General features: G+C 40.1%; 1 protein-coding gene across 5 annotated transcripts in view; it reads right to left on the bottom strand.

Moving 5' to 3' along the window:
* The window catches only part of HERC3 (HECT and RLD domain containing E3 ubiquitin protein ligase 3), a gene marked incomplete at both ends in the record, with an annotated part of 127,916 nt that overhangs the window by 52,064 nt on the left and 51,597 nt on the right, over window positions 1–24,255 (bottom strand). For 2 of the 5 annotated variants that reach the window (XM_079717298.1, XM_079717294.1), the window contains 7 exons: window positions 260–430; window positions 1,830–1,919; window positions 2,011–2,034; window positions 19,121–19,234; window positions 19,367–19,530; window positions 20,867–21,056; window positions 21,496–21,607. In XM_079717298.1, coding sequence (XP_079573424.1) covers window positions 260–430; window positions 1,830–1,919; window positions 2,011–2,034; window positions 19,121–19,234; window positions 19,367–19,530; window positions 20,867–21,056; window positions 21,496–21,607 — 865 coding nt within the window. Of the gene's footprint in view, window positions 1–259; window positions 431–1,829; window positions 1,920–2,010; window positions 2,035–19,108; window positions 19,235–19,366; window positions 19,531–20,866; window positions 21,057–21,495; window positions 21,608–24,255 lie in introns of all 5 variants that reach the window. The other 3 variants (XM_079717296.1, XM_079717297.1, XM_079717295.1) reach the window with 2 other exon arrangements.

The raw sequence follows: 24,255 nt of genomic DNA on the forward strand, positions 1-24,255 counted from the left end.
GAGCAGGTAAACTGAAGACAGCAGACAAAAAAAGGCCCTATATTCCCCTCAAGTAATCCACTGGCATTTTTATCTGATGTCACGTTGAGATGTTCTCTTTGGTGACTGGACAGAAGGAAGTGAGTAAATTCTTGTAAAATGAATGAAAGAAAGAATGAATGGCCGTACTCCACGATTTTAATAAAATCTCTGCTGCTTCCTCAACACTGTTTAAAGAAAACCCAGGAAGGTATTTAGAGGAATATACGGAAGCACTCACTTTGAGAGGTTTTTTCAAATCAATATCAGAATGAATGCTCAGCTCTCTCAGGGCATCTCCAACAAGGTTGCTCCTGCGAACATGAAGGACCAGGAAGGGGCTTCTGGCCAGCAGAGGCTCCAAGGTGAGAAGCATGAAGACGTTCTGCAGGTTGGCCCCGTTGACCGCCACCTGGAACAGCACATCCAAGAGCACAGTTACCACTCAGAGAGCACCTGTGAGTGGGGACAGCGGCCAGCCCTGCCTTTGGACCGGGGGTAGGTCGGGGCCAGGCTGACTGCAGCTCCATTTTGGTCTTTATTTTCCTCCTAACTTTTCCAGTAGATTTTCTCAGTTACTCATGTTTACAAAACACACAAATCTTTCTAATCTGAACCCAAAGAGATTAACTGAAACACTTTATATAAACCATATGATCCATAACTCACTCCAGGAAAATGGTTTAGACTAAGCTGATTAAGACTGAAATAATATCTTAGTAGAAGAATGTGATGACGGACAGTGGGTAGAAACTATGACTTTCAAAGTGGCAGGAAAAGAAACCTAATAACCCCTTGCTAAATGGTGTTTACTCTTTGAAAAATGTCCATTTTCTCTGGAAAACCTATCACTTTGAAAACATATATATATATAGAGAGAGAGAGAGAGAGACAGATATAGATAAGAGCTAGAGAGAGACAGACAGATGGGGAAAGGGAGAGGGAGATGAATGAAGTTATATATCCACCAACAATGGGAATTGGTAGATCTGGATTGCTAATTCACAGATGTCTTTGTAGGCTTGTCAAAACCAATTATATTTTACAATAAAAATGGGTGTTTAAAATAAATTAAACAAATCTCTGTAACTTGAGTTTTTGCTCAATAAAGAACTGCCAGGGCTTCCCTGGTGGCGCAGTGGTTGAGTCCGCCTGCCGATGCAGGGGACACGGGTTCGTGCCCCGGTCTGGGAGGATCCCACATGCCGCGGAGCAGCTGGGCCAGTGAGCCGTGGCCGCTGAGCCTGCGCGTCCGGAGCCTGTGCTCCGCAGGGGGAGAGGCCACAGCAGTGAGAGGCCCACATACCGCAAAAAAAAAAAAAAAAAAAAAAAAAAGAACTGCCAAGCTCCATTTAAAAATCTATCAGGGGTCAGCAAACAATGGCCCAAGGACCGAATCCAGCCTGCTGCCTGCTTTTGTACAGCTCTTGAGCTGACAGTAGTTTTTACATTTTAAAATAGTTTTTAAAAAATCAGAAGAAAAATATTTCACTACATGTGAAAATTATATAAAATTCAAATTTCACACTATGACAGAGCTGAATACTCGAGACAACTGTATGGCCCACAAAGACACATATTTACTACATGGCCCTTTATGAAGACACTTGCCACCCCCCTGTTTATGTAGATGTGCATTCACGTATACGTGTTATATTCAATATAAAATTGCTGAAAATTTTTCTAACAGTTCTAAAAGTTACAATGGAACTTCATCCAAATCAACTTTCTCCTATTAGGAAAAATTACAACTGAATGTATAAGATGAAAGAAACCCATAAGAAGAGAAAGTAAGGTTTAAAATATGTTACCTGCATCTGCAGTTCAGCATCGGTCTGTAACATTTTGGTCTTGGCTTGGGCATCAAAGATGAAAGGGTAGGAACAAAGTGTTACAGCATCCTAGAATAAAACATATTATTGGCAATATTATAGTATCCCACAGAGAATACTGCTGGAAAAATACATAAATAAATTTTACAGAGTCATTTACCTGCATTATAGATGGTCTAGCCTTCTATGTAAAGAAAAAGAAAAAGTCTCTTAGTTGGATTTCGAAACTTGAACTTTCTACCTCCCACAAATAACAAAACAAATAACAAAACAGGTAACCTATCTGACCATTTGGCCATGGAACTAACACCATTTGAACAGCTGACTGGAGTTTTGATGGAACAGACTAGTTGTTTTGATGAATACTGACTGAGCAGAACACTAAACACAATTAAAAAAAATTTTTTTAAGGACCTTTACAAACCATTTCACTAACCCCATAATTCACAATATTAATAGAACTCTCATTTATAAGAAATCTAATTCCAAAACAGGAGCTTTACAACCATGACTTCAGAGGTTAATTTTGTTGGGTCAAGTGGATAATGCAAATTTCATCTGTCAACATGTTAAGTCTCCCTTTATAAACACACACACACACACACACACACACACACACACAGAGAGTTCCTCTTGGGAGAAACTAAATATTTAGAAAGCTGTCCCTGGGGGGCTTCCCTGGGGCGCAGTGGTTAAGAATCCACCTGCCAATGCAGAGGACACGGGTTCGAGCCCTGGTCCGGGAAGATCCCACATGCCGCGAAGCAACTAAGCCTGTGTGCCACAACTACTGAGCCTGTGCTCTAGAGCCCACGAGCCACAACTACTGAGCCCGCATGCTGCAACTACTGAAGCCCACGTGCCTAGAGCCCGTGCTCCGCAACAAGAGAAGCCACCGTAATGAGAAGCCCGTGCACCACAACAAAGAGTAGCCCCCACTCGCCGCAACTAGAGAAAGCCCACACAGTAACGAAGACCCAACGCAGCCAAAAATTAATTAATTAATTTAAAAAAACAGATATTTAGAAAGCTGTCCCTGACTAGGCACTTAGACCAATGCCTGGCCTACAGAAGACACTCCATCAATATGTGAATAAATCTGAATAAACTTTTGAGGAGGGGAATAACAATACAGACATACCTTGTTTTATTGGGTTTCACTTTATTGTGTTTCACAGATACTGCTTTTTAAAAAATTTTGTGTTTTTTTACATTATTTATTTATTTATTTATTATTGGAGTGTAATTGCTTTACAATGTTGTGTTAGTTTCTGCTGTACAGTGAAGTGAATCAGCTATATGTATACGTATATCCCCCCTCCCTCTTGGACCTCCCTCCCACCCCATCCCACCCATCTAGGCCATCAGAGCACCGAGCTGAGCTCCCTGTGCTATACAGCAGGTTTCCACTAGCTATCTGTTTTACACATGGTAGTTAGTATATTTATGTCAAACCTAATTTCCCAGTTCATCCCACCCTCCCCCTGCTTCCCCACAAATTGAATTTTGTGGCAACCCTGAGTCTCTCAAGACTATGGGCGCCATATTTCCAACAGCATTTGCTCACTTCATGTCTCTGTGTCACATTTTGGTAATTCTCACAATATTTCAAAGTTTCTCATTCTTATTTGTTATGGTGACCTGTGATCAGTGATCTTTGATGTTACCATTGCAAAAAGATTGCGACTGGCTGAAGGCTAAAATGACAGCTAACATTTTTTAGCAATAAAGTATTTTTTAATTAAGGTTTGTACATTCATTGTTTTTTTAAACATAATACTATTGCACACTTAATAGACTACACTATAATGTAAACATAACTTTTATATGCACTGGGAAACCAAAAAATGTGTGACTTGCTTTACTGTGATATCTGCTTTATTGCAGTGGTCTGGAACCAAACCCACAATTTCTCCAAGGTATGCCTATAAATAAATACAACCACAAACATGTCTAAGAGGTATGCTAGTTTCATTTATCAGGAGAAAAAAGGAACTCTCTCCTGAAAGGTTTTGTTAAGTTAATAAATAATGTTTGCTACATAACCTAACAGAAAGAAACAAAAAAAATCAACAGTATAGATCATGTTGACCTGTAGCAGTATTTCTCAAACAGAAAACCACGGATTTATTCCCAGAGATCTGAAAGTGCGCTATGCAATTTTTAAATTTTGTGGGTTTTTTTTAATGATATCCTAAACAAAATAAAAACACATTCTGAATGACCTCTTTATAATGATGTGTTACCATATAATTTGCATTTATTTTAATGATTGCACTGGTGCCATGTATACTGAATTGTCCAAGGGTAATAAGAAAGAAGAAAAGCAGTCTTCCTTTGTAAGTGATGCATTTGTGCCCAGGAGAAGGCCACTGCAGTCCTGGCTCCCTGCATGAATGAAAGTTTAATAGCAGCTGAAAGGACAAAAGAGAGCTGAGTCATCCCTGGGTGTATAGAACAAGCTGCAGAACTCAAGTCCCCAGGCCTGGCAGCCCGCAGTCCTGATCACAATGCAAGTGGGGTTTGGCTTCAGTAAGGCTTTCTTGCTCATCATGTTAAATGCATGAGGCTAATTTGTGTTTTATTGATTTTAGAGTTTTGTTAATATCTAATCTGTAAATTTGCTTTGGTTTTATATTTAAATGCTATATGAATAAGAAGTGTATATCTACCTCCTTTTATATTTGTGTATATTTCAATGAAATCATTGAAAAGCAGTTTTAATTAAAATTCCCCTTGCTTATTCTTTAGAAACATGTACCTTCAGGGATCTTGGAACATTTCCCTAGCCTGAGAAACACTAATCAGAGAAATGATTCCAGTCCAGGGAGACAAGGTATGGAATCCTGCACGCAGAACCCAGAGTGACTTGATTCATTCTCATGCCTACTTCTCTAATTACTTTGAATTTTTGAATTGAAATCACTAAAATAAACACACACACACCATAAAACAGCACTAGGTACCTACAACAGGTACAAGTATCTCTTGGGATAAGTGTGTTGGGAAAGTGTGTTTAAAACTGGTGCCAGGGCTTCCCTGGTGGTGCAGTGGTTGGGAGTCTGCCTGCCGATGCAGGCGACGCAGGTTCGTGCCCCGGTCCGGGAGGATCCCACGTGCCACGGAGCGGCTGGGCCCGTGAGCCATGGCCGCTGAGCCTGCACGTCCGGAGCCTGTGCTCCGCAGCGGGAGAGGCCACAACAGTGAGAGGCCCACGTACCGGGGGGGGGAAAAAAAAAAAACAACTGGTGCCAATATTCAGAATTTTCTAACCTCCCTCTCAGAAGGGATTTTATTCTAAGCATTATTTGCCTATTCTCAAGGCAAAAGAAAGATGTTTACCATGTGTGTTGGTCTATAAAGCAAGATAAAGTTTTGAACACTTCAAATTAAAAGTGATTATGGGAGAAGTGAAAACAGTCACTATAAAAACAGTTGTTGGCTTTACAGCATTGGCAGTATACAGTCAGCCCTCCTTATCCACGGTTCCGCATCTGCAGATTCAACCAACCTCAGATGGAAAACATGCAGGGAACAAAATAAAAAAGACAATTCCAGAAGATTCCAGAAAGCAAAACTTGAATTTGCCACACACCAGCAAATATTTACATAGCATTTACACTGTATTAAGTTGTATAAGTAATCGAGAGATGATTTAAAGTCTGTGGCAGGATGTGCTTAGGTTATATGCAAATAATACAACATTTTATATGAGGGACTTGAGCATGGTATGGGGATGGGGGCTCCTGGAACCAATCCACTATTGATACTGAGGGACAACTATATCTAGTATTTTTACTTTTTTATAAATTTATTTATTATTTATTTATTTGTTATTTTTGGCTGTATTGGGTCTTCGCTGCTGTGCGCAGGCTCTCTCTAGTTGCGGCGAGCAGGGGCTACACGTCGTTGCGGTGCACGGGCTTCTCATTGCAGTGGCTTCTCTTGTTGTGGAGCACAGGCTCTAGGCACGCAGACTTCAGTAGTTGTGGCTCGCAGGCTCAGTAGTTGCGGCACACAGACCCTAGAGCATGCAGGCGTCAGTAGTTGTGGCGCGTGGGCTCAGTAGTTGTGGCTTGTGGGCTCTTAGAGTGCAGGCTCAGGAGTTGTGGCGCATGGGCTTAGCTGTTCCGCGGCATGTGGGATCTTCCCGGACCAGGGCTCCAACATGTGTCCCCTACATTGGCAGGTGGATTCTTAACCACTGCGCCACCAGGGAAGCCCATATCTGGTATTTTTCAATACTAGTATTTTTATTGGTGCGATAGAGTTATTTCAGACATCAATCAGCAGCGTTTTCTGTATTTCTTGACTCTCTGCAGTCCCGCTCCAGTTCTCCAACTCTCTCCCACCAGCCTCTCCCTGCAATCTCCACCACAAGTCCTCCCAGACCCCTTTAATGCCCACCTTCTGCAGCTCCTAGTCCCTCCCATTACCCCCTGCCTGCCCCCTGAAAGAGCCCAGTTTTGGAGGTAGGCTGATCTCTCTTCTGGAGGGCAGGGTCACCGTGCTTTCAGGTGGGTAAGTCGGCTGGAAAGAAACTATTGTTGGGAACCAGAGCAAAGGTCAGAGAGTTGGTGGTCCAGAAGACCCTCACCCTGGGGGAGGACTGAGGTGCCACCTCTATGGGAGGTGACGAAGGGAAGGGTATTCAGTCAAAAGAAGCAGCAGACCTAGATGAAAGTCTACGTACATGTCTACAAATTTTTTACAAGTCTATGAGTTTTTGTATTTGAAATATAATAATTTCACTGATTTTGTGTGTGTGTGTGTGTGTGTGTGTGGTACGCGGGCCTCTCACTGCTGTAGCCTCTCCCGTTGCGCGCGCAGGCTCAGCAGCCATGGCTCACGGGTCCAGCCACTCCGCGGCACGTGGGATCCTCCCACACCAGGGCACGAACCCATGTCCCCTGCATCGGCAGGCGGACTCCCAACCACTGTGCCACCAAGGAAGCCCAATTTCACTGATTTTTATTTTGCAGATGCTGAATATTTTATAAATGGTATTAGTGCTGGCATTTCCATACTATGTGAACGAAATACTGAAACAGCAGTATTATGATTCTGCTGCCTGACTGCTCTCCCTCACCTAAAAGGATGTATATGAACTGGTAAGATATGTGATCCCCTCCTGAGAGGCTGTTTGTCCTGGGCCATCCATTCCCCACAAGTGAGTCTCACAACCAATAACTAGCAAAGTACTACTGATGGATCACATTTCAAGTGTGCCTGCTTGAAATGGAGCTGCCCTGTAACCTTTGTTCATTTTTTAAAAGTATATGACATAGAAGCAACGAATAAGTACATGGTACAGAACTAGACAACTGGGGAATTGGGAATATCGTTTTCTTTTCTTTTCCTTCTTTTAATTCCAAGTCAACACTTCCTAAATGTGGCTGTGACTGGGGACAAGAGGCATCACACAAACACCAAGGAGGAAACCCAGGAGCCCCTGCCTTCAGGCCTGCCTGCCACCACGTGTTCCTGTACCCTCCGGGGGCAAATCTGGCTCCCAGCATCGCCGAATGCTGAGGCACACACAGCTGCCTCATCTCACCACGCACAATAACACTACCCGAAACCAGACACTGCCCCGGACAAAACAGACACCTGATGTCACGTTGACTCCAGTCTTTATTTTTGAAGCATTTTCTTTTTTTTTCTATGTTTTTTTCTAAATTAATTTTTATTGGAGTATGGTTGCTTTACAATGATGCATTTTCTTTGTATCACTCACTTTCTCACTTCTGAGGCCCTCTATGGAGCCCACAAAGTCACTCACTCTGTGTGCTACTTGTTTTTCAAGTGTAGATGATGGCAGTTAATAAGCGGAAATAAATAAGTCACTACCACCTCTTCTTTAAAATAAGCTGAGGGAGACCTTCAAGATGGCGGAGGAATAAGACGTGGAGATCACCTTCCTCCCCACAAATACATCAGAAATACATCCACATGTGGGACAACTCCTACAGAACACCCACTGAACGCTGGCAGAAGACCTCAGACCTCCCAAAAGGCAAGAAACTCCCCACATACCTGGCCGTGTGGCTGCCAGGGTCTTGGTGCTCCGGGCAGGTGTCAGGCCTGTGCCTCTGAGGTGGGAGAGCCAAGTTCAGGACACTGGTCCACAAGAGACCTCCCAGCTCCACGTAATACCAAACGGCGAAAGCTCTCCCAGAGATCTCCATCTCAACACCAACACCCAACTCCACTCAACGACCAGCAAGCTACAGTGCTGGACACCCTATGCCAAACGACCAGCAAGACAGGAACACAACCTCACCCATTAGCACAGAGGCTGCCTAAAATCATAATAAGGTCACAGACACCCCAAAACACACCACCAGATTCGGTCCTGCCCACAAGAAAGATAAGATCCAGCCTCATCCACCAGAACACATGCACCACTGTCCTCCACAAGGAAGCCTACACAACCCACTGAACCAACCTTAGCCACTGGGGGCAAACACCAAAAACAATGGGAACTACGAACGTGCAGCCTGTGAAAAGGAGATCCCAAACACAGTAATTTAAGCAAAATGAGAAGACAGAGACAAACAGCAGATGAAAGAGCAAGGTAAAAACCTACCAGACCAAACAAACGAAGAGGAAATAGGCAATCTACCTGAAAAGGAATTCAGAGCAATGATAGTAAAGATGATCCAAAATCTTGGAAACAGAATGAAGAAAATACAAGAAACGTTTAACAAGGACCTACAAGAACTAAAGAGCAAACAAACACTGATGAACAACACAATAAATGATATTTAAAATTCTCTAGAAGGAATCACAGCAGAATAACTGAGGCAGAAGAATGGATAAGTGACCTAGAAGATAAAATAGTGGAAGTAACTACTGCAGAGTGGAATAAAGAAAAAGAATGAAAAGAATTGAGGACAGTCTCAGAGACCACTGGTTCAACATTATACACACCAACATTTGAATTATAGGGGTCCCAGAGGAAGAAGAGAAAAAGAAAGGGACTGAGAAAATATTTGAAGAGATTAGAGTTGAAAACTTCCCTAATATGGCAAGGGAAATAGTCAATCAAGTCTAGGAAGCACAGAGAGTCCCATACAGGACAAATCCAAGGAGAAACAAACCAAGAAACATTAATCAAACTGTCAAAAATTAAATACAAAGAAAACATATTAAAAGCAGCAAGGGAAAAACAACAAATAACATACAAGGGAATCCCCATAAGATAAACAGCTGATCTTTCAGCAGAAACTCTGCAAGCCAGAAGGGAGTGGCAGGACATAATTAAAGTGATGAAGGAGAAAAACCTGCAACCAAGATTATTCTACCCAGCAAGGATCTCATTCAGATTCAACAGAGAAATTAAAACCTTTACAGACAAGCAAAAGCTAAGAGAATTCAGCACCACCAAACGAGCTTTACAACAAATGCTAAAGGAACTTCTCTAGGCAGGAAACACAAGAGAAGGAAAAGACCTACAATAACAAACCAAAAACACTTAAGAAAATGGTTGTAGGAACATACATATCGATAATTACCTTAAATGTAAATGGATTAAATGCTCCAACGAAAAGACACAGACTGGCTGAATGGATACAAAAACAAGATCTGCATACATGCTGTCTACAAGAGACCCACTTCAGACCTAGGGACATATACAGACTGAAAGTAAGGGGATGGAAAAAGATATTCCATGCAAATGGAAATCAAAAGAAAGCTGGAGTAGCAATTGTCATATCAGACAAAATAGACTTTAAAATAAAGAATGTTACAAGAGACAAAGAAGGCCACTACATAATGATCAAGGGATCAGTCCAAGAAGATATAACAAGTGTAAATATTTATGAACCCAACATAGAGCACCTCAAAACATAAGGCAAATGCTAACAGCCATAAAAGGGGAAACTGACAATAATACAATCATAGTAGGGGACTTTAACACCCCACTTTCCAAGGACAGATCATCCAAAATGAAAAGAAAAAAGGAAACACAAGCTTTACATTATACATCAAACAAGATGGACTTAATTGATATTTTATAGGACATTCCACCCAAAAACAACAGAATACAACTTCCTCTCAAATGTTCATGGAACATTTTCCAGGATATTTAAGAAAATTGAAATCATATGAAGCATCTTTTCTGACCACAATGCTATGAGACTAGATATCAATTACAGGAAAAAAGCTGTAAAAAATACAAACACATGGAGGCTAAACAATATACTACTAAATAACCAAGAGATCACTGAAGAAATCAAAGAGGAAATCAAAAAATACTTAGAAAAAAATAACAATGAAAACACAACAACCCAAAACCTATGGGATGTAGCAAAAGCAGTTCCAAGAAGGAAGTTTATAGCAATACGATCCTACCTCAAGAAACAAGAAACATCTCAAATGAACAACCTAACCTTACATCTAAAGCAATTACAGAAACAAGCACAAAAAAACCCCCAAAGTTAGCAGAAGGAAAGAAATCATAAAGATCAGATCAGAAATAAATGAAAAAGAAATGAAGGAAACAATAGCAATGATCAATAAAACTAAAAGATGGTTCTTTGAGAAGATAAACAAAATTGATAAACCATTAGCCAGACTCATCAAGAAAAAAAGGGAAAAGACTCAAATCAATAGAATTAGAAATGAAAAAGGAGAAGTAACAACTGACACTGCAGAAACAAAAAGGATCACGAGAGATTACTACAAGCAATTCTATGCCTATAAAATGGACAACCTGGAAGAAATGGACAAATTCTTAGAAAAGCACAACTTTCAGAGACGGAACCAGGAAGAAATAGAGAATATGGACAGACCAATCACAAGCACTGAAATAGAGACTGTGATTAAAAATCTTCCAACAAACAAAAGCCCAGGACCAGGTGGCTTCACAGACGAATTCTATCAAACTTTAGAGAAGAGCTAACACCTGTCCTTTGCAAACTCTTCCAAAACACAGCAGAGGGAGGAACACTCCCAAACTCATTCTACGAGGCCGCCATCACCCTGATACCAAAACCAGACAAAGATGTCACAAAGAAAGAAAACTACAGGCCAATATCACTGATGAACATAGATGCAAAAATCCTCAACAAAATACTAGCAAACAGAATCCAACAGCACATTAAAAGGATCATACACCATGATCAAGTGGGATTTATCCCAGGAATCAAGGATTCTTCAATATACGCAAATCAATCAATGTGATACACCATATTAACAAACTGAAGAAGAAAAACCATATGATAACTCAATAGATGCAGACAAAGCTTTTGACAAAATTCAACATCCATTTATGTTAAAAAGCCCTCTAGAAAGTAAGAACAGAGGGAACTTACCTCAACATAATAAAGGCCATATGTGACAAACCCACAGCCAACATCATTCTCAATGGTGAAAAACTGAAACCATTTCCTCTAATATCAGGAAGAAGACAAGGTTGTCCACTCTCACCACTATTATTCAACATAGTTTTGGAAGTTTTAGCCACAGCAATCAGAGAAGAAAAAGAAATAAAAGGAATCCAAATTGGAAAAGAAGAAGTAAAGCTGTCACTGTTTGCAGATGACATGATACTATACATGGAGAAGACTAAAGATGCTACCAGAAAACTACTAGAGCTAATCAATGAATTTGGTAAAGTAGCATGACGCAAAATTAATGCACAGAAATCTCTTGCATTCCTATACAGTAATGATGAAAAATCTGAAAGCGAAATTAAGGAAACACTCCCATTTACCATTGCAACAAAAAGAATAAAATACCTAGGAATAAACCTACCTAAGGAGACAAAAGACCTGCATGCAAAATACTATAAGACACTGATGAAAGAAACTAAAGATGATACAACAGATGGGGAGATATACCATGTTCTCAGATTGGAAGAATCAACATTGTGAGAATGACTATACTACCCAAAGCAATCTACAGATTCAATGCAATCACTGTCAAACTACCACTGGCATTTTTCACAGAACTAGAACAAAAAATTTCACAATTTGTATGGAAACACGAAAGACCCCGAACAGCCAAAGCAATCTTGAGAAAGAAAAACGGAGCTGGAGAAACCAGGCTCCCTGACTTCAGAATAAACTACAAAGCTACAGTAATTAAGACAGTATGGTACTGGCACAAAAACAGAAATATAGACGAATGGAACAGGATAGAAAGCCCACACATAAACCCATGCACATATGGTCATCTTATTTTTGATAAAGGAGGCAAGAATATACAATGGAGAAAAGACAGCCTCTTCAGTAAGTGGTGCTGGGAAAACTGGACAGCTACATGGAAAAGAAGGAAATTAGAACACTCCGTAACACCATACACAAAAATAAACTCAAAATGGATTAAAGACCTAAATGTAAGGCCAGACACTATATAACTCTTAGAGGAAAACATAGGCAGAACACTCCATGACATAAATCACAGCAAGGTCCTTTCTGACCCACCTCCTAGAGAAATGGAAATAAAAACAAAAATAAACAAATGGGACCTAATGAAATTTAAAAGCTTTCGCACAGCAAAGCAGACCATAAAAAAGATGAAAAGACAACCCTCAGAATGGGAGAAAATATTTGCAAATGAAGTAACTGACAAAGGATTAATCTCCAAAATACAAATGCAGCTCATGCAGCTCAATGTCAAAAAAGCAAACAACCCAATCCAAAAATGGACACAAGACCTAAAGAGACATTTCTCCAAAGAAAATATACAGATTGCCAACAAACACATGAAAGGATGCTCAACATCACTAATCATTAGAGAAATGCAATTCAAAACTACAATGAGGTATCACCTCATACCGGTCAGAATGGCCATCATCCAAAAATCTACAAACAATAAATGCTGGAGAGGGTGTGGAGAAAAGGGAACCCTGTTGCACTGTTGGTGGGAATGTAAATTGATACAGCCACTATGGAGAACAGTTTGGAGGTTCCTTAAAAAACTAAAAATAGAACTACCATATGACACAGCAATCCCACTACTGGGCATACCCTGAGGAAACCATAATTCAAAAAGAGCCATGCACCACAATGTTCACTGCAGCTCTATTTACAATAGCCAGGACATGGAAGCAACCTAAGTGTCCATCGACGGATGAATGGATAAAGAAGAAGTGGCACATATATACAATGGAATATTACTCAGCCATAAAAGGAAATGAAATTGAGTTATTTGTGGTGAGGTGGATGGACCTAGAGTCTGTCATAGAGAGTGAAGTAAGTCATAAAGGGACAAACAAATACCATATGCTAACACATATATATGGAATCTAAAATAAAATGGTTCTGAAGAACCTAGTGGCAGGACAGGACTAAAGAGTCAGACATAGAGAATGGACTTGAGGACACGGGGAGGGGGAAGGGTAAGCTGGGACGAAGTGAGAGAGTGGCATGGACATATATACACTACCAAATGTAAAATAGATAGCTAGTGGGAAGCAGCCGCATAGCACAGGGAGATCAGCCCGGTGTTTTGTGACCACCTAGAGGGGTGGGATAGGGAGGGCGGGAGAGAGACGCAAGAGGGAGGAGATATGTGGATATATGTATATGTATAGCTGATTCACTTTGTTAAACAGCAGAAACTAACACACCAGTGTAAAGCAATTATACTTCAGTAAAGATGTTAAAAAATAATAATAATAAAATAAAATAAGCACAAAGCAGCCACTTTACAATGTTGCTTCTATACACCATAGCCCTTTGCCCATACATATTATGTCCCTTTGTAATTCCTTTTGCACTACACTCAACACCCCACAGAGGCAGCCACCATGTCCTGTACGTGTCTCCATCCCCAGTGGTAGCAGGCACATGACATACAGTAGGTGCCCAAGACTGCTTACTGAAAAACAGTTATTAGGGCTTATGATATGCCAGGCACTAGGTACACTGACAAGTAAGGCCTTTCCATGGTTTCTCCCATTTAATTCTCACAGTACTGTTATAATTCACATTTATTAATGAGGATGCTAGGCTTATAGAAATTAAGTAATTTGCCTAAGGTCACATAGGTCGTAGGCCAGAGTTGAGAGTTGAACCCAGTTCTTTTTGACTAAAGCACGTGCTCTGAACTGTATGCTATACTGCCTCGGCTACTGCCAAGGCAAAAAATTTAACACATAAAAACTCATACAGTGTGAGACAGACAGACACACAGACAGACGCACACACACAAAGGAATATTATTCATCCATAAGAAAGAAGGCAATCCTGCCATTTGCAACAACAAGGGTGAAACTAAAGGGCATTTTACACTAAGTGAAATAAGCCAGACAGAGAGAGACAAACACTGTATGGTATCATTTATATGTGGAATCTAAGAAAAACAAGAAAGCCAATCTCACAGAAACAGAATAATGGTGGTTGCCAGGGGCTAGGGTGGGAACAGGGGAGGAGATGGGGAGATATAGGTCAAAGGGTACAATGTTTTCAGTTATAAGTAAGCTCTGAGGAGCTAAAGCACAGCATGGTGACTATAGTTAATAACACAGTATTAAATACTGGGAACTTGATGAGAGCACATCTGAAGCATTCTCAAAGCACACAGAAAAGAAGTTAACTATGTGAGGTAATGGATGTGTTAATTAACTTGATCTTTGTAATCATTTCACAATGTATATCAAATCATCATATTGTACACTTTAAATATATACAATAATGTCGATTATCCCTCAGTAAAGCTGGGGGGAAATCCACTTATTGTTCATTACTATCATTTAAAAGTGTTAAGTTAAGCTCAGAAATAAACCCATGCATATATGGCCAATTAATTTATGTAAAGGAGGCAAGATCACACAATGGGAAAAGGACAGTCTCTTCAATAAATGGTGTTGAGAAAACTGGACGGGCACATACAAAAGGAGAAAACTGGACCACTATCTTACTTATCATACATAAAAATTAACACAAAATGGATTAAAGACCTGAACGTAAGACCTAAAACCATAAAACTCATAGAAGAAAACGTAGGTAGTAAGCAACTTGACATCAGTCTTGGCAATGATTTTTTGGATCCAACTTCAAAATCAAAGGCAACAAAAGCAAAAATAAACAAACGGAACTACATCAAACTAAAAAGCTTCTGCAGAGCAAAGGGAACGATCAACAAAATGAAAAGACAGCCTACAGAATGGGAGAGGTATTTGCAAACAATATATCTGATAAGGGGTTAATGGCCAAAATATACAAAGAACTCATACAGCTCAATATCAAAAAAAACAAAAAACAAAAACACCAACCCAATTAAAAAATGGGCAGAGGACTTCAACAGACATTTTTCCAAAGATGACATAGAGATGGCCAAAGGCACACGAAAAGATGCTCAACATCATTAATCATCAGGGAAATGCAAACCAAAACCACAGTGAGGTTTCACCTCACACCTGTCAGAATGTCTATTATCAAAAAGACAAAAAAATAACAAGGGTGGGCAAGGATGTGGAGAAACGGGAACCCTTGTGCACTGTTGGTGGGAATTTAAACTGGTGCAGACAGTATGGAAAATTGTATGGAGGTTCCTCAAAAAATTGAAAATAGAACCACCATATGATCCAGCAGTTCCACTTCTGGGTATTCATCCAAGGAATACAGAAACACTAATTCGAAAAGATTTCTGAACCCTCATATCCATAGCAGCCTTATTTACATTAGCCAAGATATGGAAACAACCGAAGCGTCCACAGATGGATGAAGGGATAAAGAAGATGGGGTATATACACACACAGTGGAACAGTACTCCTGTAACCGAGCAGGACCCCACGGGGCCTTCCCAGGATGGGCCCCTCCCCCATACCCGCTGCTGGAGCTCCCCTGAAGGACCTAGATAACAGTACCTGATGCGCCTTTCCTGAGTTGTCTTGCAGATACTAAAACCACCACCAAATGGAAGAAACTAACTACCTGATGACCAGGAGCACACAGCCCCCAGACCTCTACTGGAGCCTGAGGATTGACAATGTGACACTGCCCTGTTACCTCACCAGCAACCAACCAGAGACTTGTGCACAGGCAGGTTACATACCCTGCGACTCCCCTGCCTCACCTGGCCTTTAAAACGCTTTCCTGAAACCCACGGGGAGTTCAGGTGTTTTGAACACTAGCTTCCCTGGACTCCTTGCTTGGTACCCTGCAGTGAATGCTTCACTTTCCTTCCCACAGCCCGGTGTCAGAAATTGGCTTTCCTGAGTGCAGGCAAACGGACCCGAGTTTGGTTCGGTAACACTCAGACATTAAAAAAAAATGGAATCTTGCCATTTTCAACAACCTGGATGGACCTTGAAGGCACTATGCTAAGTGAAATAAGTCAGACAAAGAAAGACAAATGCTGTATTATTTCACTTATACTTGGAATCTAAACAAACAAAACAAAGCAAAACAACAACAAGCTCATAGATAAAGAGACAGTTTCGTGGTTGCCAGAGGGGAGAGGGGATAGCGGGCGGGTAAAATCCGTGAAGAGGGTCAAAGGTACCAACTTCCAGTTATAAAATAAATAAGTCCCAGTCATATAATGCACAGCATAGTGACTACAGACAGTAAAACTGCATTGCATATTTTAGTTGCTAAAGCTGCTAAGAGAGTAAATCTTAAAAGTTCTCATCACAAGAAAAACAAAATTTGTAACTGTGTGGTGACAGACAGTGACTAGACTTACTGTGATGATCATTTCACAGTGTATGTAAGTATCGAGTCATTATGTTATACACCTGAAACTAATACAATGTTACATGTCAATTATACCTCGAAAAAAAAGTAGTCAAAAAAACATGAATCAATATATGAAATAGCTTTAGCATTTTACATTAAAATCCAAGATAGGAAGAAATATAAACTTTAATTTCTAATAGCATTGTATAACAGAAAAAAATGCCACAGAAACCACAAAAGGTCACACAGTAATTTCACCTGATTTTCTATCTTTCTATAATAACTAATTTTTGAAGAGGAGATGAGCAGCTGGTATTTAAGACTTATATCTGGTTATCAAATGTTAAGGGAAAGGAACTATAAAAGTTGCTCACTTAAGTATCTCCATTCAGAGACCACAGTCATGGTAACCTATATTTTAACACCAGAAACTTCTTTTTCAGGGTCAAAAAGAATTAGGGCTCATTAGAATTATTTTATTCAGCAGCAAGAAAGGGTAGATTAGAAGTCAGAAAAATTGGCTTTTAAGCTAACTGAATTGGTGGAAAAATTGTTTAGCTTCTCTGGGCCTCCAATTTCTCACCCAGAAACAAAGCAGTTGGCTAAATAATTCATAAGGCTTACTTCAGCTCTTAACATTTTATGATTCAAAGAGTATTCACAAACTGATAAAACAGAGAGGCTTATCTTTTTACAATTTCTTTTTTTTTTTTTTTTTTTTTGCAGTACGCAGGCCTCTCACTGTTGTGGCCTCTCCCGTTGCAGAGCACAGGCTCCAGACGCGCAGGCTCGGTGGCCATGGCTCACTGGCCCAGCCGCTCTGCGGCATGTGGGATCTTCCCGGACCGGGGCACGAACCCGTGTCCCCTGCATCGGCAGGCGGACTCTCAACCACTGCGCCACCAGGGAAGCCCTCTTTTTACAATTTCTAAATCAGCAGGTGAAAACAGAGTTCACTGCTAGCCTCCATGTTAAATTTCCATGTAAACCCGTTTTGAAGACTCATCCACTTTTTTGAAAAGGATTTTGGTTTTTTAAAGTAACCAGGTCTTACTAAAAACACAATATTGTGTCTAGCAATGATCACCTGTTATTTAACAAAGAAAAAAAATCTTCCTTAGTTAAATAAACCAATTTAAATGCCTTGCTTTTGGAAACCGCTACTAACCTCCAAAAGCCCTACAGGGTACAGGGAAATACTGCCTAAATGTCAGTGATGAATCTGCTAAATTGGCAAGGACTCACCTCAAATCTGTCTGCTATGCATGGCTTCACTAAATATAATAACCAAATAATCACTCTGTTTTCTGACACCACTCAAATTTATACATAATCCACAGATAGGGGATCCTAAAAAGCCTTGCATATATCCCAAGCCAGTCTACAATCAAACTGAGAAGGCAAGCCAAGGGTGGCAGGCAGGAACCCGCAGTTCTAACACATAGTGAGAACCAGGTCAGGGATACGTGACATTTTCACACACGTAATCCCAAGTCAGAGGTAGCCTGTAGGGTTCAGGCAGCTGACACAGGATGACTAAAGTAGGCTAGCTGTTAGATGAAGACAATTAGTAAATGATCCTTTCCTCAGTGTCAAAGTCAAGCTGCAGTGGGGACTCTGGCACATCTCACCCTCACCCAAAGAGCCCCCATTGAACTCCAGCCAACTGGCACCATCTGGAAAGACAGGTCATGTTGCCAGATCTTCCAAGTTTCAAGAAAAGCCAGAAATACATTCTATGTGTCTTGACTCTTTAAAATTGTGGTAAAAGACATATAAAGTTTACCATCTTTAACATCTTTAAGTGTACAGTTCATTAGTGTTAACTACATTCCCATTATTGTGCAATGAATCTCCAGGACTTTTTCATCATGCAAAACTGAAAGTCCTAGAGATTATCATACCAAGTAAGCCAGACAGAGAAAGAAAAATATCATACGATATCACTTATATGTGAAATCTAAAAAAATGATACAAATGAACTTATTTATAAAACAGAAATAGACTCACAGACATAGAAAACAAACTCATGGTTTCCAAAGGGGAAAGATGGGGGGAGAGATAAATTAGGAGTTTGGGATTAACACATACACACGACTATGTACAAAACAGATGAAGAACAAGGACCCATTGTATAGCACAGGGAACTATACTCAATATTTTGTAATATCCTATAAGGGAAAACAATCTGAAAAGGAACATATATAGATATAGATATATGAATCACTACGCTGTACACCTAAAACAAACACAGTATCGTAAATCAACTATACTTCAATTAAATAAATAAAACAAAGTCTATACCCATTCAACGACCACTCTCCCTTTTCTCCTTCCCCAGACCCTGGCAACCACCATTCTACTTTCTATGAGTTTGACTACTTTAGATACCTTGATTTTTTTAATGTTGGCAACTAGTTAAAATTTATACCGTTCGGGGTGACTACCCATTTGTGACTGCTTATGATTACTCAAAGCACTTCAGTGTCTCAAAAATGCAAAAGCCAGCTGACAAAACACAGGTATAGCACTAACATCAAAGTCAAGGACAAATTTTAGAGTTCAGATGTGCTTCTCTTGCCCTTGTACTCTGAGAAAAGATTAAAGCTTTCAGATATGCTTTACATGAATTCTTACCATGCCTGCTTGATGTAAGAACCACATGAGGTAGTCTTCCTGAATGTCCACAAGGCTGGAAATCTCAGGAATATAAAAGGTATCATATTCCACATGCTTCACTTTAAGATTTACCTGATGAAGAACAAAACAAGGACAACTAAGACCCAGGCAACTGGTAAATGGCTTCCCATAGAACATCTCGGTAGAGCATTTTACCCTACTAGCTCTTCATCCCTCTCCCCTCTGGCTCTTCTCTATGCTCACCTTGTATAATTTCTCCAAGAGCTTGAGTGCTGCTGTAACATAATTGTTAAACAGCACAGGAATTAAGAATGTCTTTCTTCCTCTCAGTAGATAAACGACTGCACCTTTATAGAGGTTTACCAGCTTCGCGAAATATTTCGGGCATACCTGAGACCACCAGTTATCTTTAGAAAGAAAGGAAAGACATATTTCAACATGGGATCTTCGTCAAGTATTGATGTCTTCTGCCTACTAGCTAAAAACTGCTCCAGCTAGAAGATAAGCATTAGTCTAAAATACAGTTTTCCAAAACTAACTTTAAAAAGAATCCATTAAAGCATTTCTGGAGAGAGTGGCAGCTGTACGAGAATCCTGGAGCTTTGTTATAAAGCTTTATTTGATTTTTTCCTCAAGGACTCATCCAGAAGGCTAATCTAAAAGTTCAGTTCCAAGGGCACATGTGGACAAGATGCTCAGGCACATATTTCGGGCAGGAGCATTCACATATCCTCGTCCTTTTAGCCCTCTTCTCAGCCACCACCTAAGTCCTGTAAAAAAAAAAAACCCCAAACTTTTAATTAAAAGTCAGGTAATATTCCTTCAAAGATTGCTATCTCTACCTCACGGTCTATTAGAACACCTGAGAAAATATGCCCCAAAGGGCTTTTGAGCTTAAAAAAAATTAAAGACTCACATCTGACTAGTGCCATGATTATCTGTAGAATGGTTCCACCTTCTACAAAAGGTGGAAGCCATATGGAAAAGCCAGTATTCCATCCTGAGCCACACAGGTCTCTTTACTCACGGGGAGACCACACTCAACTAACATCCTAGTCCAAACGGAACGCAGAAGTTACTGAGCTGCAGTGAATATACCTAAAAAAAAAAAGTTACCAGGAAAAAATAAAAGGAAAAAGCCAGGTGACAGACGTCCTGCATTTGATTAATAAAAACACCTCAGGCTCTACTCCCGTGAGACACCCTCCAATTCACTGAGGAACGGAAGGTTCTTATCTCAGCAAAGTGTCCGTAGCCTGCAAAAATCAGTGTGGACTCAACTGTCCTAAAAAAGAAAAACAAAACAAACATTCGGTAAGTCTCCACTAGGTCATTTTCTTCCTCTCCTTTTCTGGAGACCCGTGTATCACACCACAACTGTTCATTTCACTCCCACCCCCTAAATTAGGTATAAGAGAAAAAACAACAGATGGACACTAATTCTGAGGCACTATTAACCACTAGCCAGTGTAGGAGGAGAAAAAAATAAAGTCTAATAATCTAACTTTGTGAATATTTAAAAATCAAGATTAGTTTGGTGTAAATCATTTCAAATAACCTAAATAATGGTTCAATTTGTTCAAACTGCAAATTAGAAATTAACAGCAAAGAAAGAAAAGCTTTAAGTGTTAAGGATATGAAATGGCAACAAACAGATTCTTGCATGTCAATCCACCAGGAGCCAATGGTCACACGAATAAAATAAAAAGCACAAAACCTCTGGTATTCAGTGCAGCGAATCACCTAAGACTTTGCTGGGGTTTGTATCCAGCCGCAGAATGGCCATAGCCAGGGGAATAGTCAACGTTATGTAATACTTGGAATCCTGGAGCAGGGGAAACTCTGGTAGTATTAAGTAGATTCTCATTGCTTCAACATCTGGTGGTGAACTTGACAACTGAGGAATCAGGCAACTTTCAAAGCTATTTAAGATCTGCATGAGAGAAAAGAGTATTGAGAAATTCAAACACACCTGAGATCTAGTTCCCTGATCTCTAAATTCATAAACTATTTGAGAGACTCTCAACTCTCATTCATTCCGTATGTACTCAAGACCCTCTATGAGCCAGGCACTGGTCTGGGCACTCAGGATACATCAGTGAAAAGTAAAGCCAAAGATCTGTGCCCGCACAGACCTTACACTCTGAGGGAGCATTTCCGTAGAAAAACTTAAGCCAGAGAGAAAGTTAAAGGCAGGTCAAATTCCCAAAGTGAATTTTTTTTTTCTTCCAAAGTGAGTATTTTACAGAGTTATGATTTATACAAGACTTCTGCCTTTTCATCCTCCTCTTTCTTTTTCTCTTCAAAGTCAACTTACTTCAATGCAAAAATGCATTTTTAAGCATGCACTTTGTAAAAGTAAAAAAACATACCTGTTCTAGAATCATGGAGTGCTGAGAGTTCATTAACTTCTCAAATAACACTCTAGTTGAGTTCAGGTCAATCCCAGGGATTTTGGGACTTGTTTTAAAATGCTCATCAATTCTAAACAAACAAAAACAAAAAAATATGTATAGCACAGGGAACTCTACCTATTGCACTGTGGTGACCTAAATGGGAAGGAAATCCAAAACAGAGGGGATATAGGTATATGTAAAGCTGATTCATCTTGCTGTAGAGTAGAAACTAACACAACACTATAAAGCAAATATACTCCAATAAAAATTAATTTTAAAAAAATATGTTATAAAAGAAAAACAAAGCAAACACTCTGATAGGTAGGAATTACAAAGCTGTCAACAAAATACATACTCTACATACTGATCAGAGGATCAGATTTAAATTTGACCTGGCAGACCAGATGCACAAAAACATTAACTTTGGGGAAACCTGACAGAATAAATCTCTCTAAAATCCCTTTTTCAAGATGATCTTAAAATTTTCAAGTCTTGGGCTTCCCTGGTGGTACAGTGGTTAAGAATCCACCTGCCAATGCAGGGGACACGGGTTCGAGCCCTGGTCCAGGAGGACCCCACATGCCGCGGAGCAACTAAGCCCGTGCGCCACAACTACTGAGCCTGCACTCTAAAGCCCACGAGCCACAACTACTGAGCCCGTGAGCCACAACTACTGAAGCCTGTGCACCTAGAGCCCGTGCTCCGCAACAAGAGAAGCCACCGCAGTGAGAAGCCCGCGCACCAGTGAGGAGTAGCCCCCACTCGCCGCAACTAGAGAAAGCCCGCGTGCAGCAGTGAGACCCAATGCAGACAAAAATAAATTAATTTAAAAAAATTTTTTTCAAGTCTTTTTTCCTTCAAGTCAAAGTACAAGGATCATTTCAATTTGAGGCTGTCTTGAAATTTATATGCACAGTGTTCTTTTCCTGATTTACTTTTGTATTTTTGACTCTTTCCGTCATTGTGGTATATTGGACTAGACATAGGTGCTATGCCTAGGAGCAAAAAACATCCCTTGTTCAAACTGGCCCACTCATCAACAAATGCCAAGTTTAAAGCAAGTATTTTTTAGAAAATCAGATCTACAATAAATGCAAAGTTAACGCCTCGCTCAGTTAACACAAGGGATACGATTACATTCACTCAAGGACTAATTTCACTGCTACCGTTTTTAACTTCCTAGCAACTAATCATTTTTCTAACCTTAAATAAAGTCTTAGTTTTTTAGAGACTTGCAGAACGTCTCTTTTAAATTCCCACTCTTGAACATACCACATCTGCTAATTACAAAAGAACTATCTATTTGCAAAACAGCCTTCTGTTTATGCGTAACAGACACATTCAGATAGTTTTAATACCACCTGACATCATTGTTTTAATCTATAAAAAATAAGTAGAGTTTCTAACATTTGAAAAAAAACATAATTATATGTATTGGAACCTAAGTGGTCAAACAAGAAGAGCTACTTAGGCTTTGTTTGTTGGATCTTTTGTTACTGCCATTCTAAAAATAAATTTGCCCAAGACATAGAAATTAATTCCAATGTCCCATATGTAACCTTCCATATGCTTAGAAGTACCTTCTGTTATGCTGTTAAGAAAAACCAAAATATTTTATCTACATGTATTTATGCTTTGTTAAACTGGATCTTCATTTTCACTGGTTTACTACAATGTATTTTACATAAAGCAGGAGGAGCAAAACTCCGGAAATAGCACCAAAGTCCATTTAAAAAAAAAAAGGTTTTACCCACAAATCTACAGAATCCATGATACTAAGGATGGATAGCCTAAGAAATCCGGCCAAGAGCCATTCCCAACTTTCATAAAAGCTGTCCTTCTAGAATAAGATTTCTCAACCTTGGGACTATTGATTTTTGGGGTCGGATAATTCTTTTCTGGGTGGCTGGAATTGTGAGACGCTTCGCAGCATCTCTGGCCTTTGCCCACTAGATGCCAGTAGTATATTCTCCACCACTGTAACAACCAAAAAATGTCAGTAGAGACTGCTGAATGTCCCCTGGGAAGCAAATCAGCCTGGTTGAGAACCACTATTCTAAAAGACCAACATTAGCACAATACAGAATATTTTTCCCTGGAGGAAAAGCCTAAGTATTGACTCTGAAATGAACTGGATGAGCTCATTTCAGTTGCCCTAATGATACAAGTAAATGACTTTGCAATCTTTAACTGTAACTGAACAGAGTTTCTGAAGCAATCTCTTGCAACCCAGTTAGGGACAGAATTTGGGGCAGGAATGGAGTGGGAGATGAGATTCACACACAGAACTGAAGTCTAAGTCTTCGTGGGATTTCATGAGCCTTGTCACTGGCAGGAAAAGGATAGAAAGATGGTCAGGACTTGGGATCACCAACGATCAAAACCTATGACAAGACCCTTCTGCTGCACCAAGTTCCTGAGGGGGATATTTGCAGAAGGGATAAGGCCTAGCAAAGAAACATTATTTACAACCTGGGAGTTCAGGCCAAATGTAATTTCCTGGTGGGCTGGGCTGGCCCTGAGTCCAAGGAGTCCCTGAAGCCTCTTTGGAACTTTTTCCCTAAATTCACTCTTTCTGAGAAAAGAAAAAACTATGGGAAAGCAAATCAAAGAAACCAAGGAGATTATTTAAAGAATTAAGAATTTAAGAATAAAAACGGTTAACATTTTGGAATACCCTGAAAAATACTACTTTTGACTACACCAACCCTTTCTGAGACGCCGTTGTCTCTCTTT

This window comes from Hyperoodon ampullatus (genome assembly GCF_949752795.1).
Source record: "Hyperoodon ampullatus genome assembly, chromosome: 1".
Classification (NCBI taxonomy): domain Eukaryota; kingdom Metazoa; phylum Chordata; class Mammalia; order Artiodactyla; family Ziphiidae; genus Hyperoodon; species Hyperoodon ampullatus.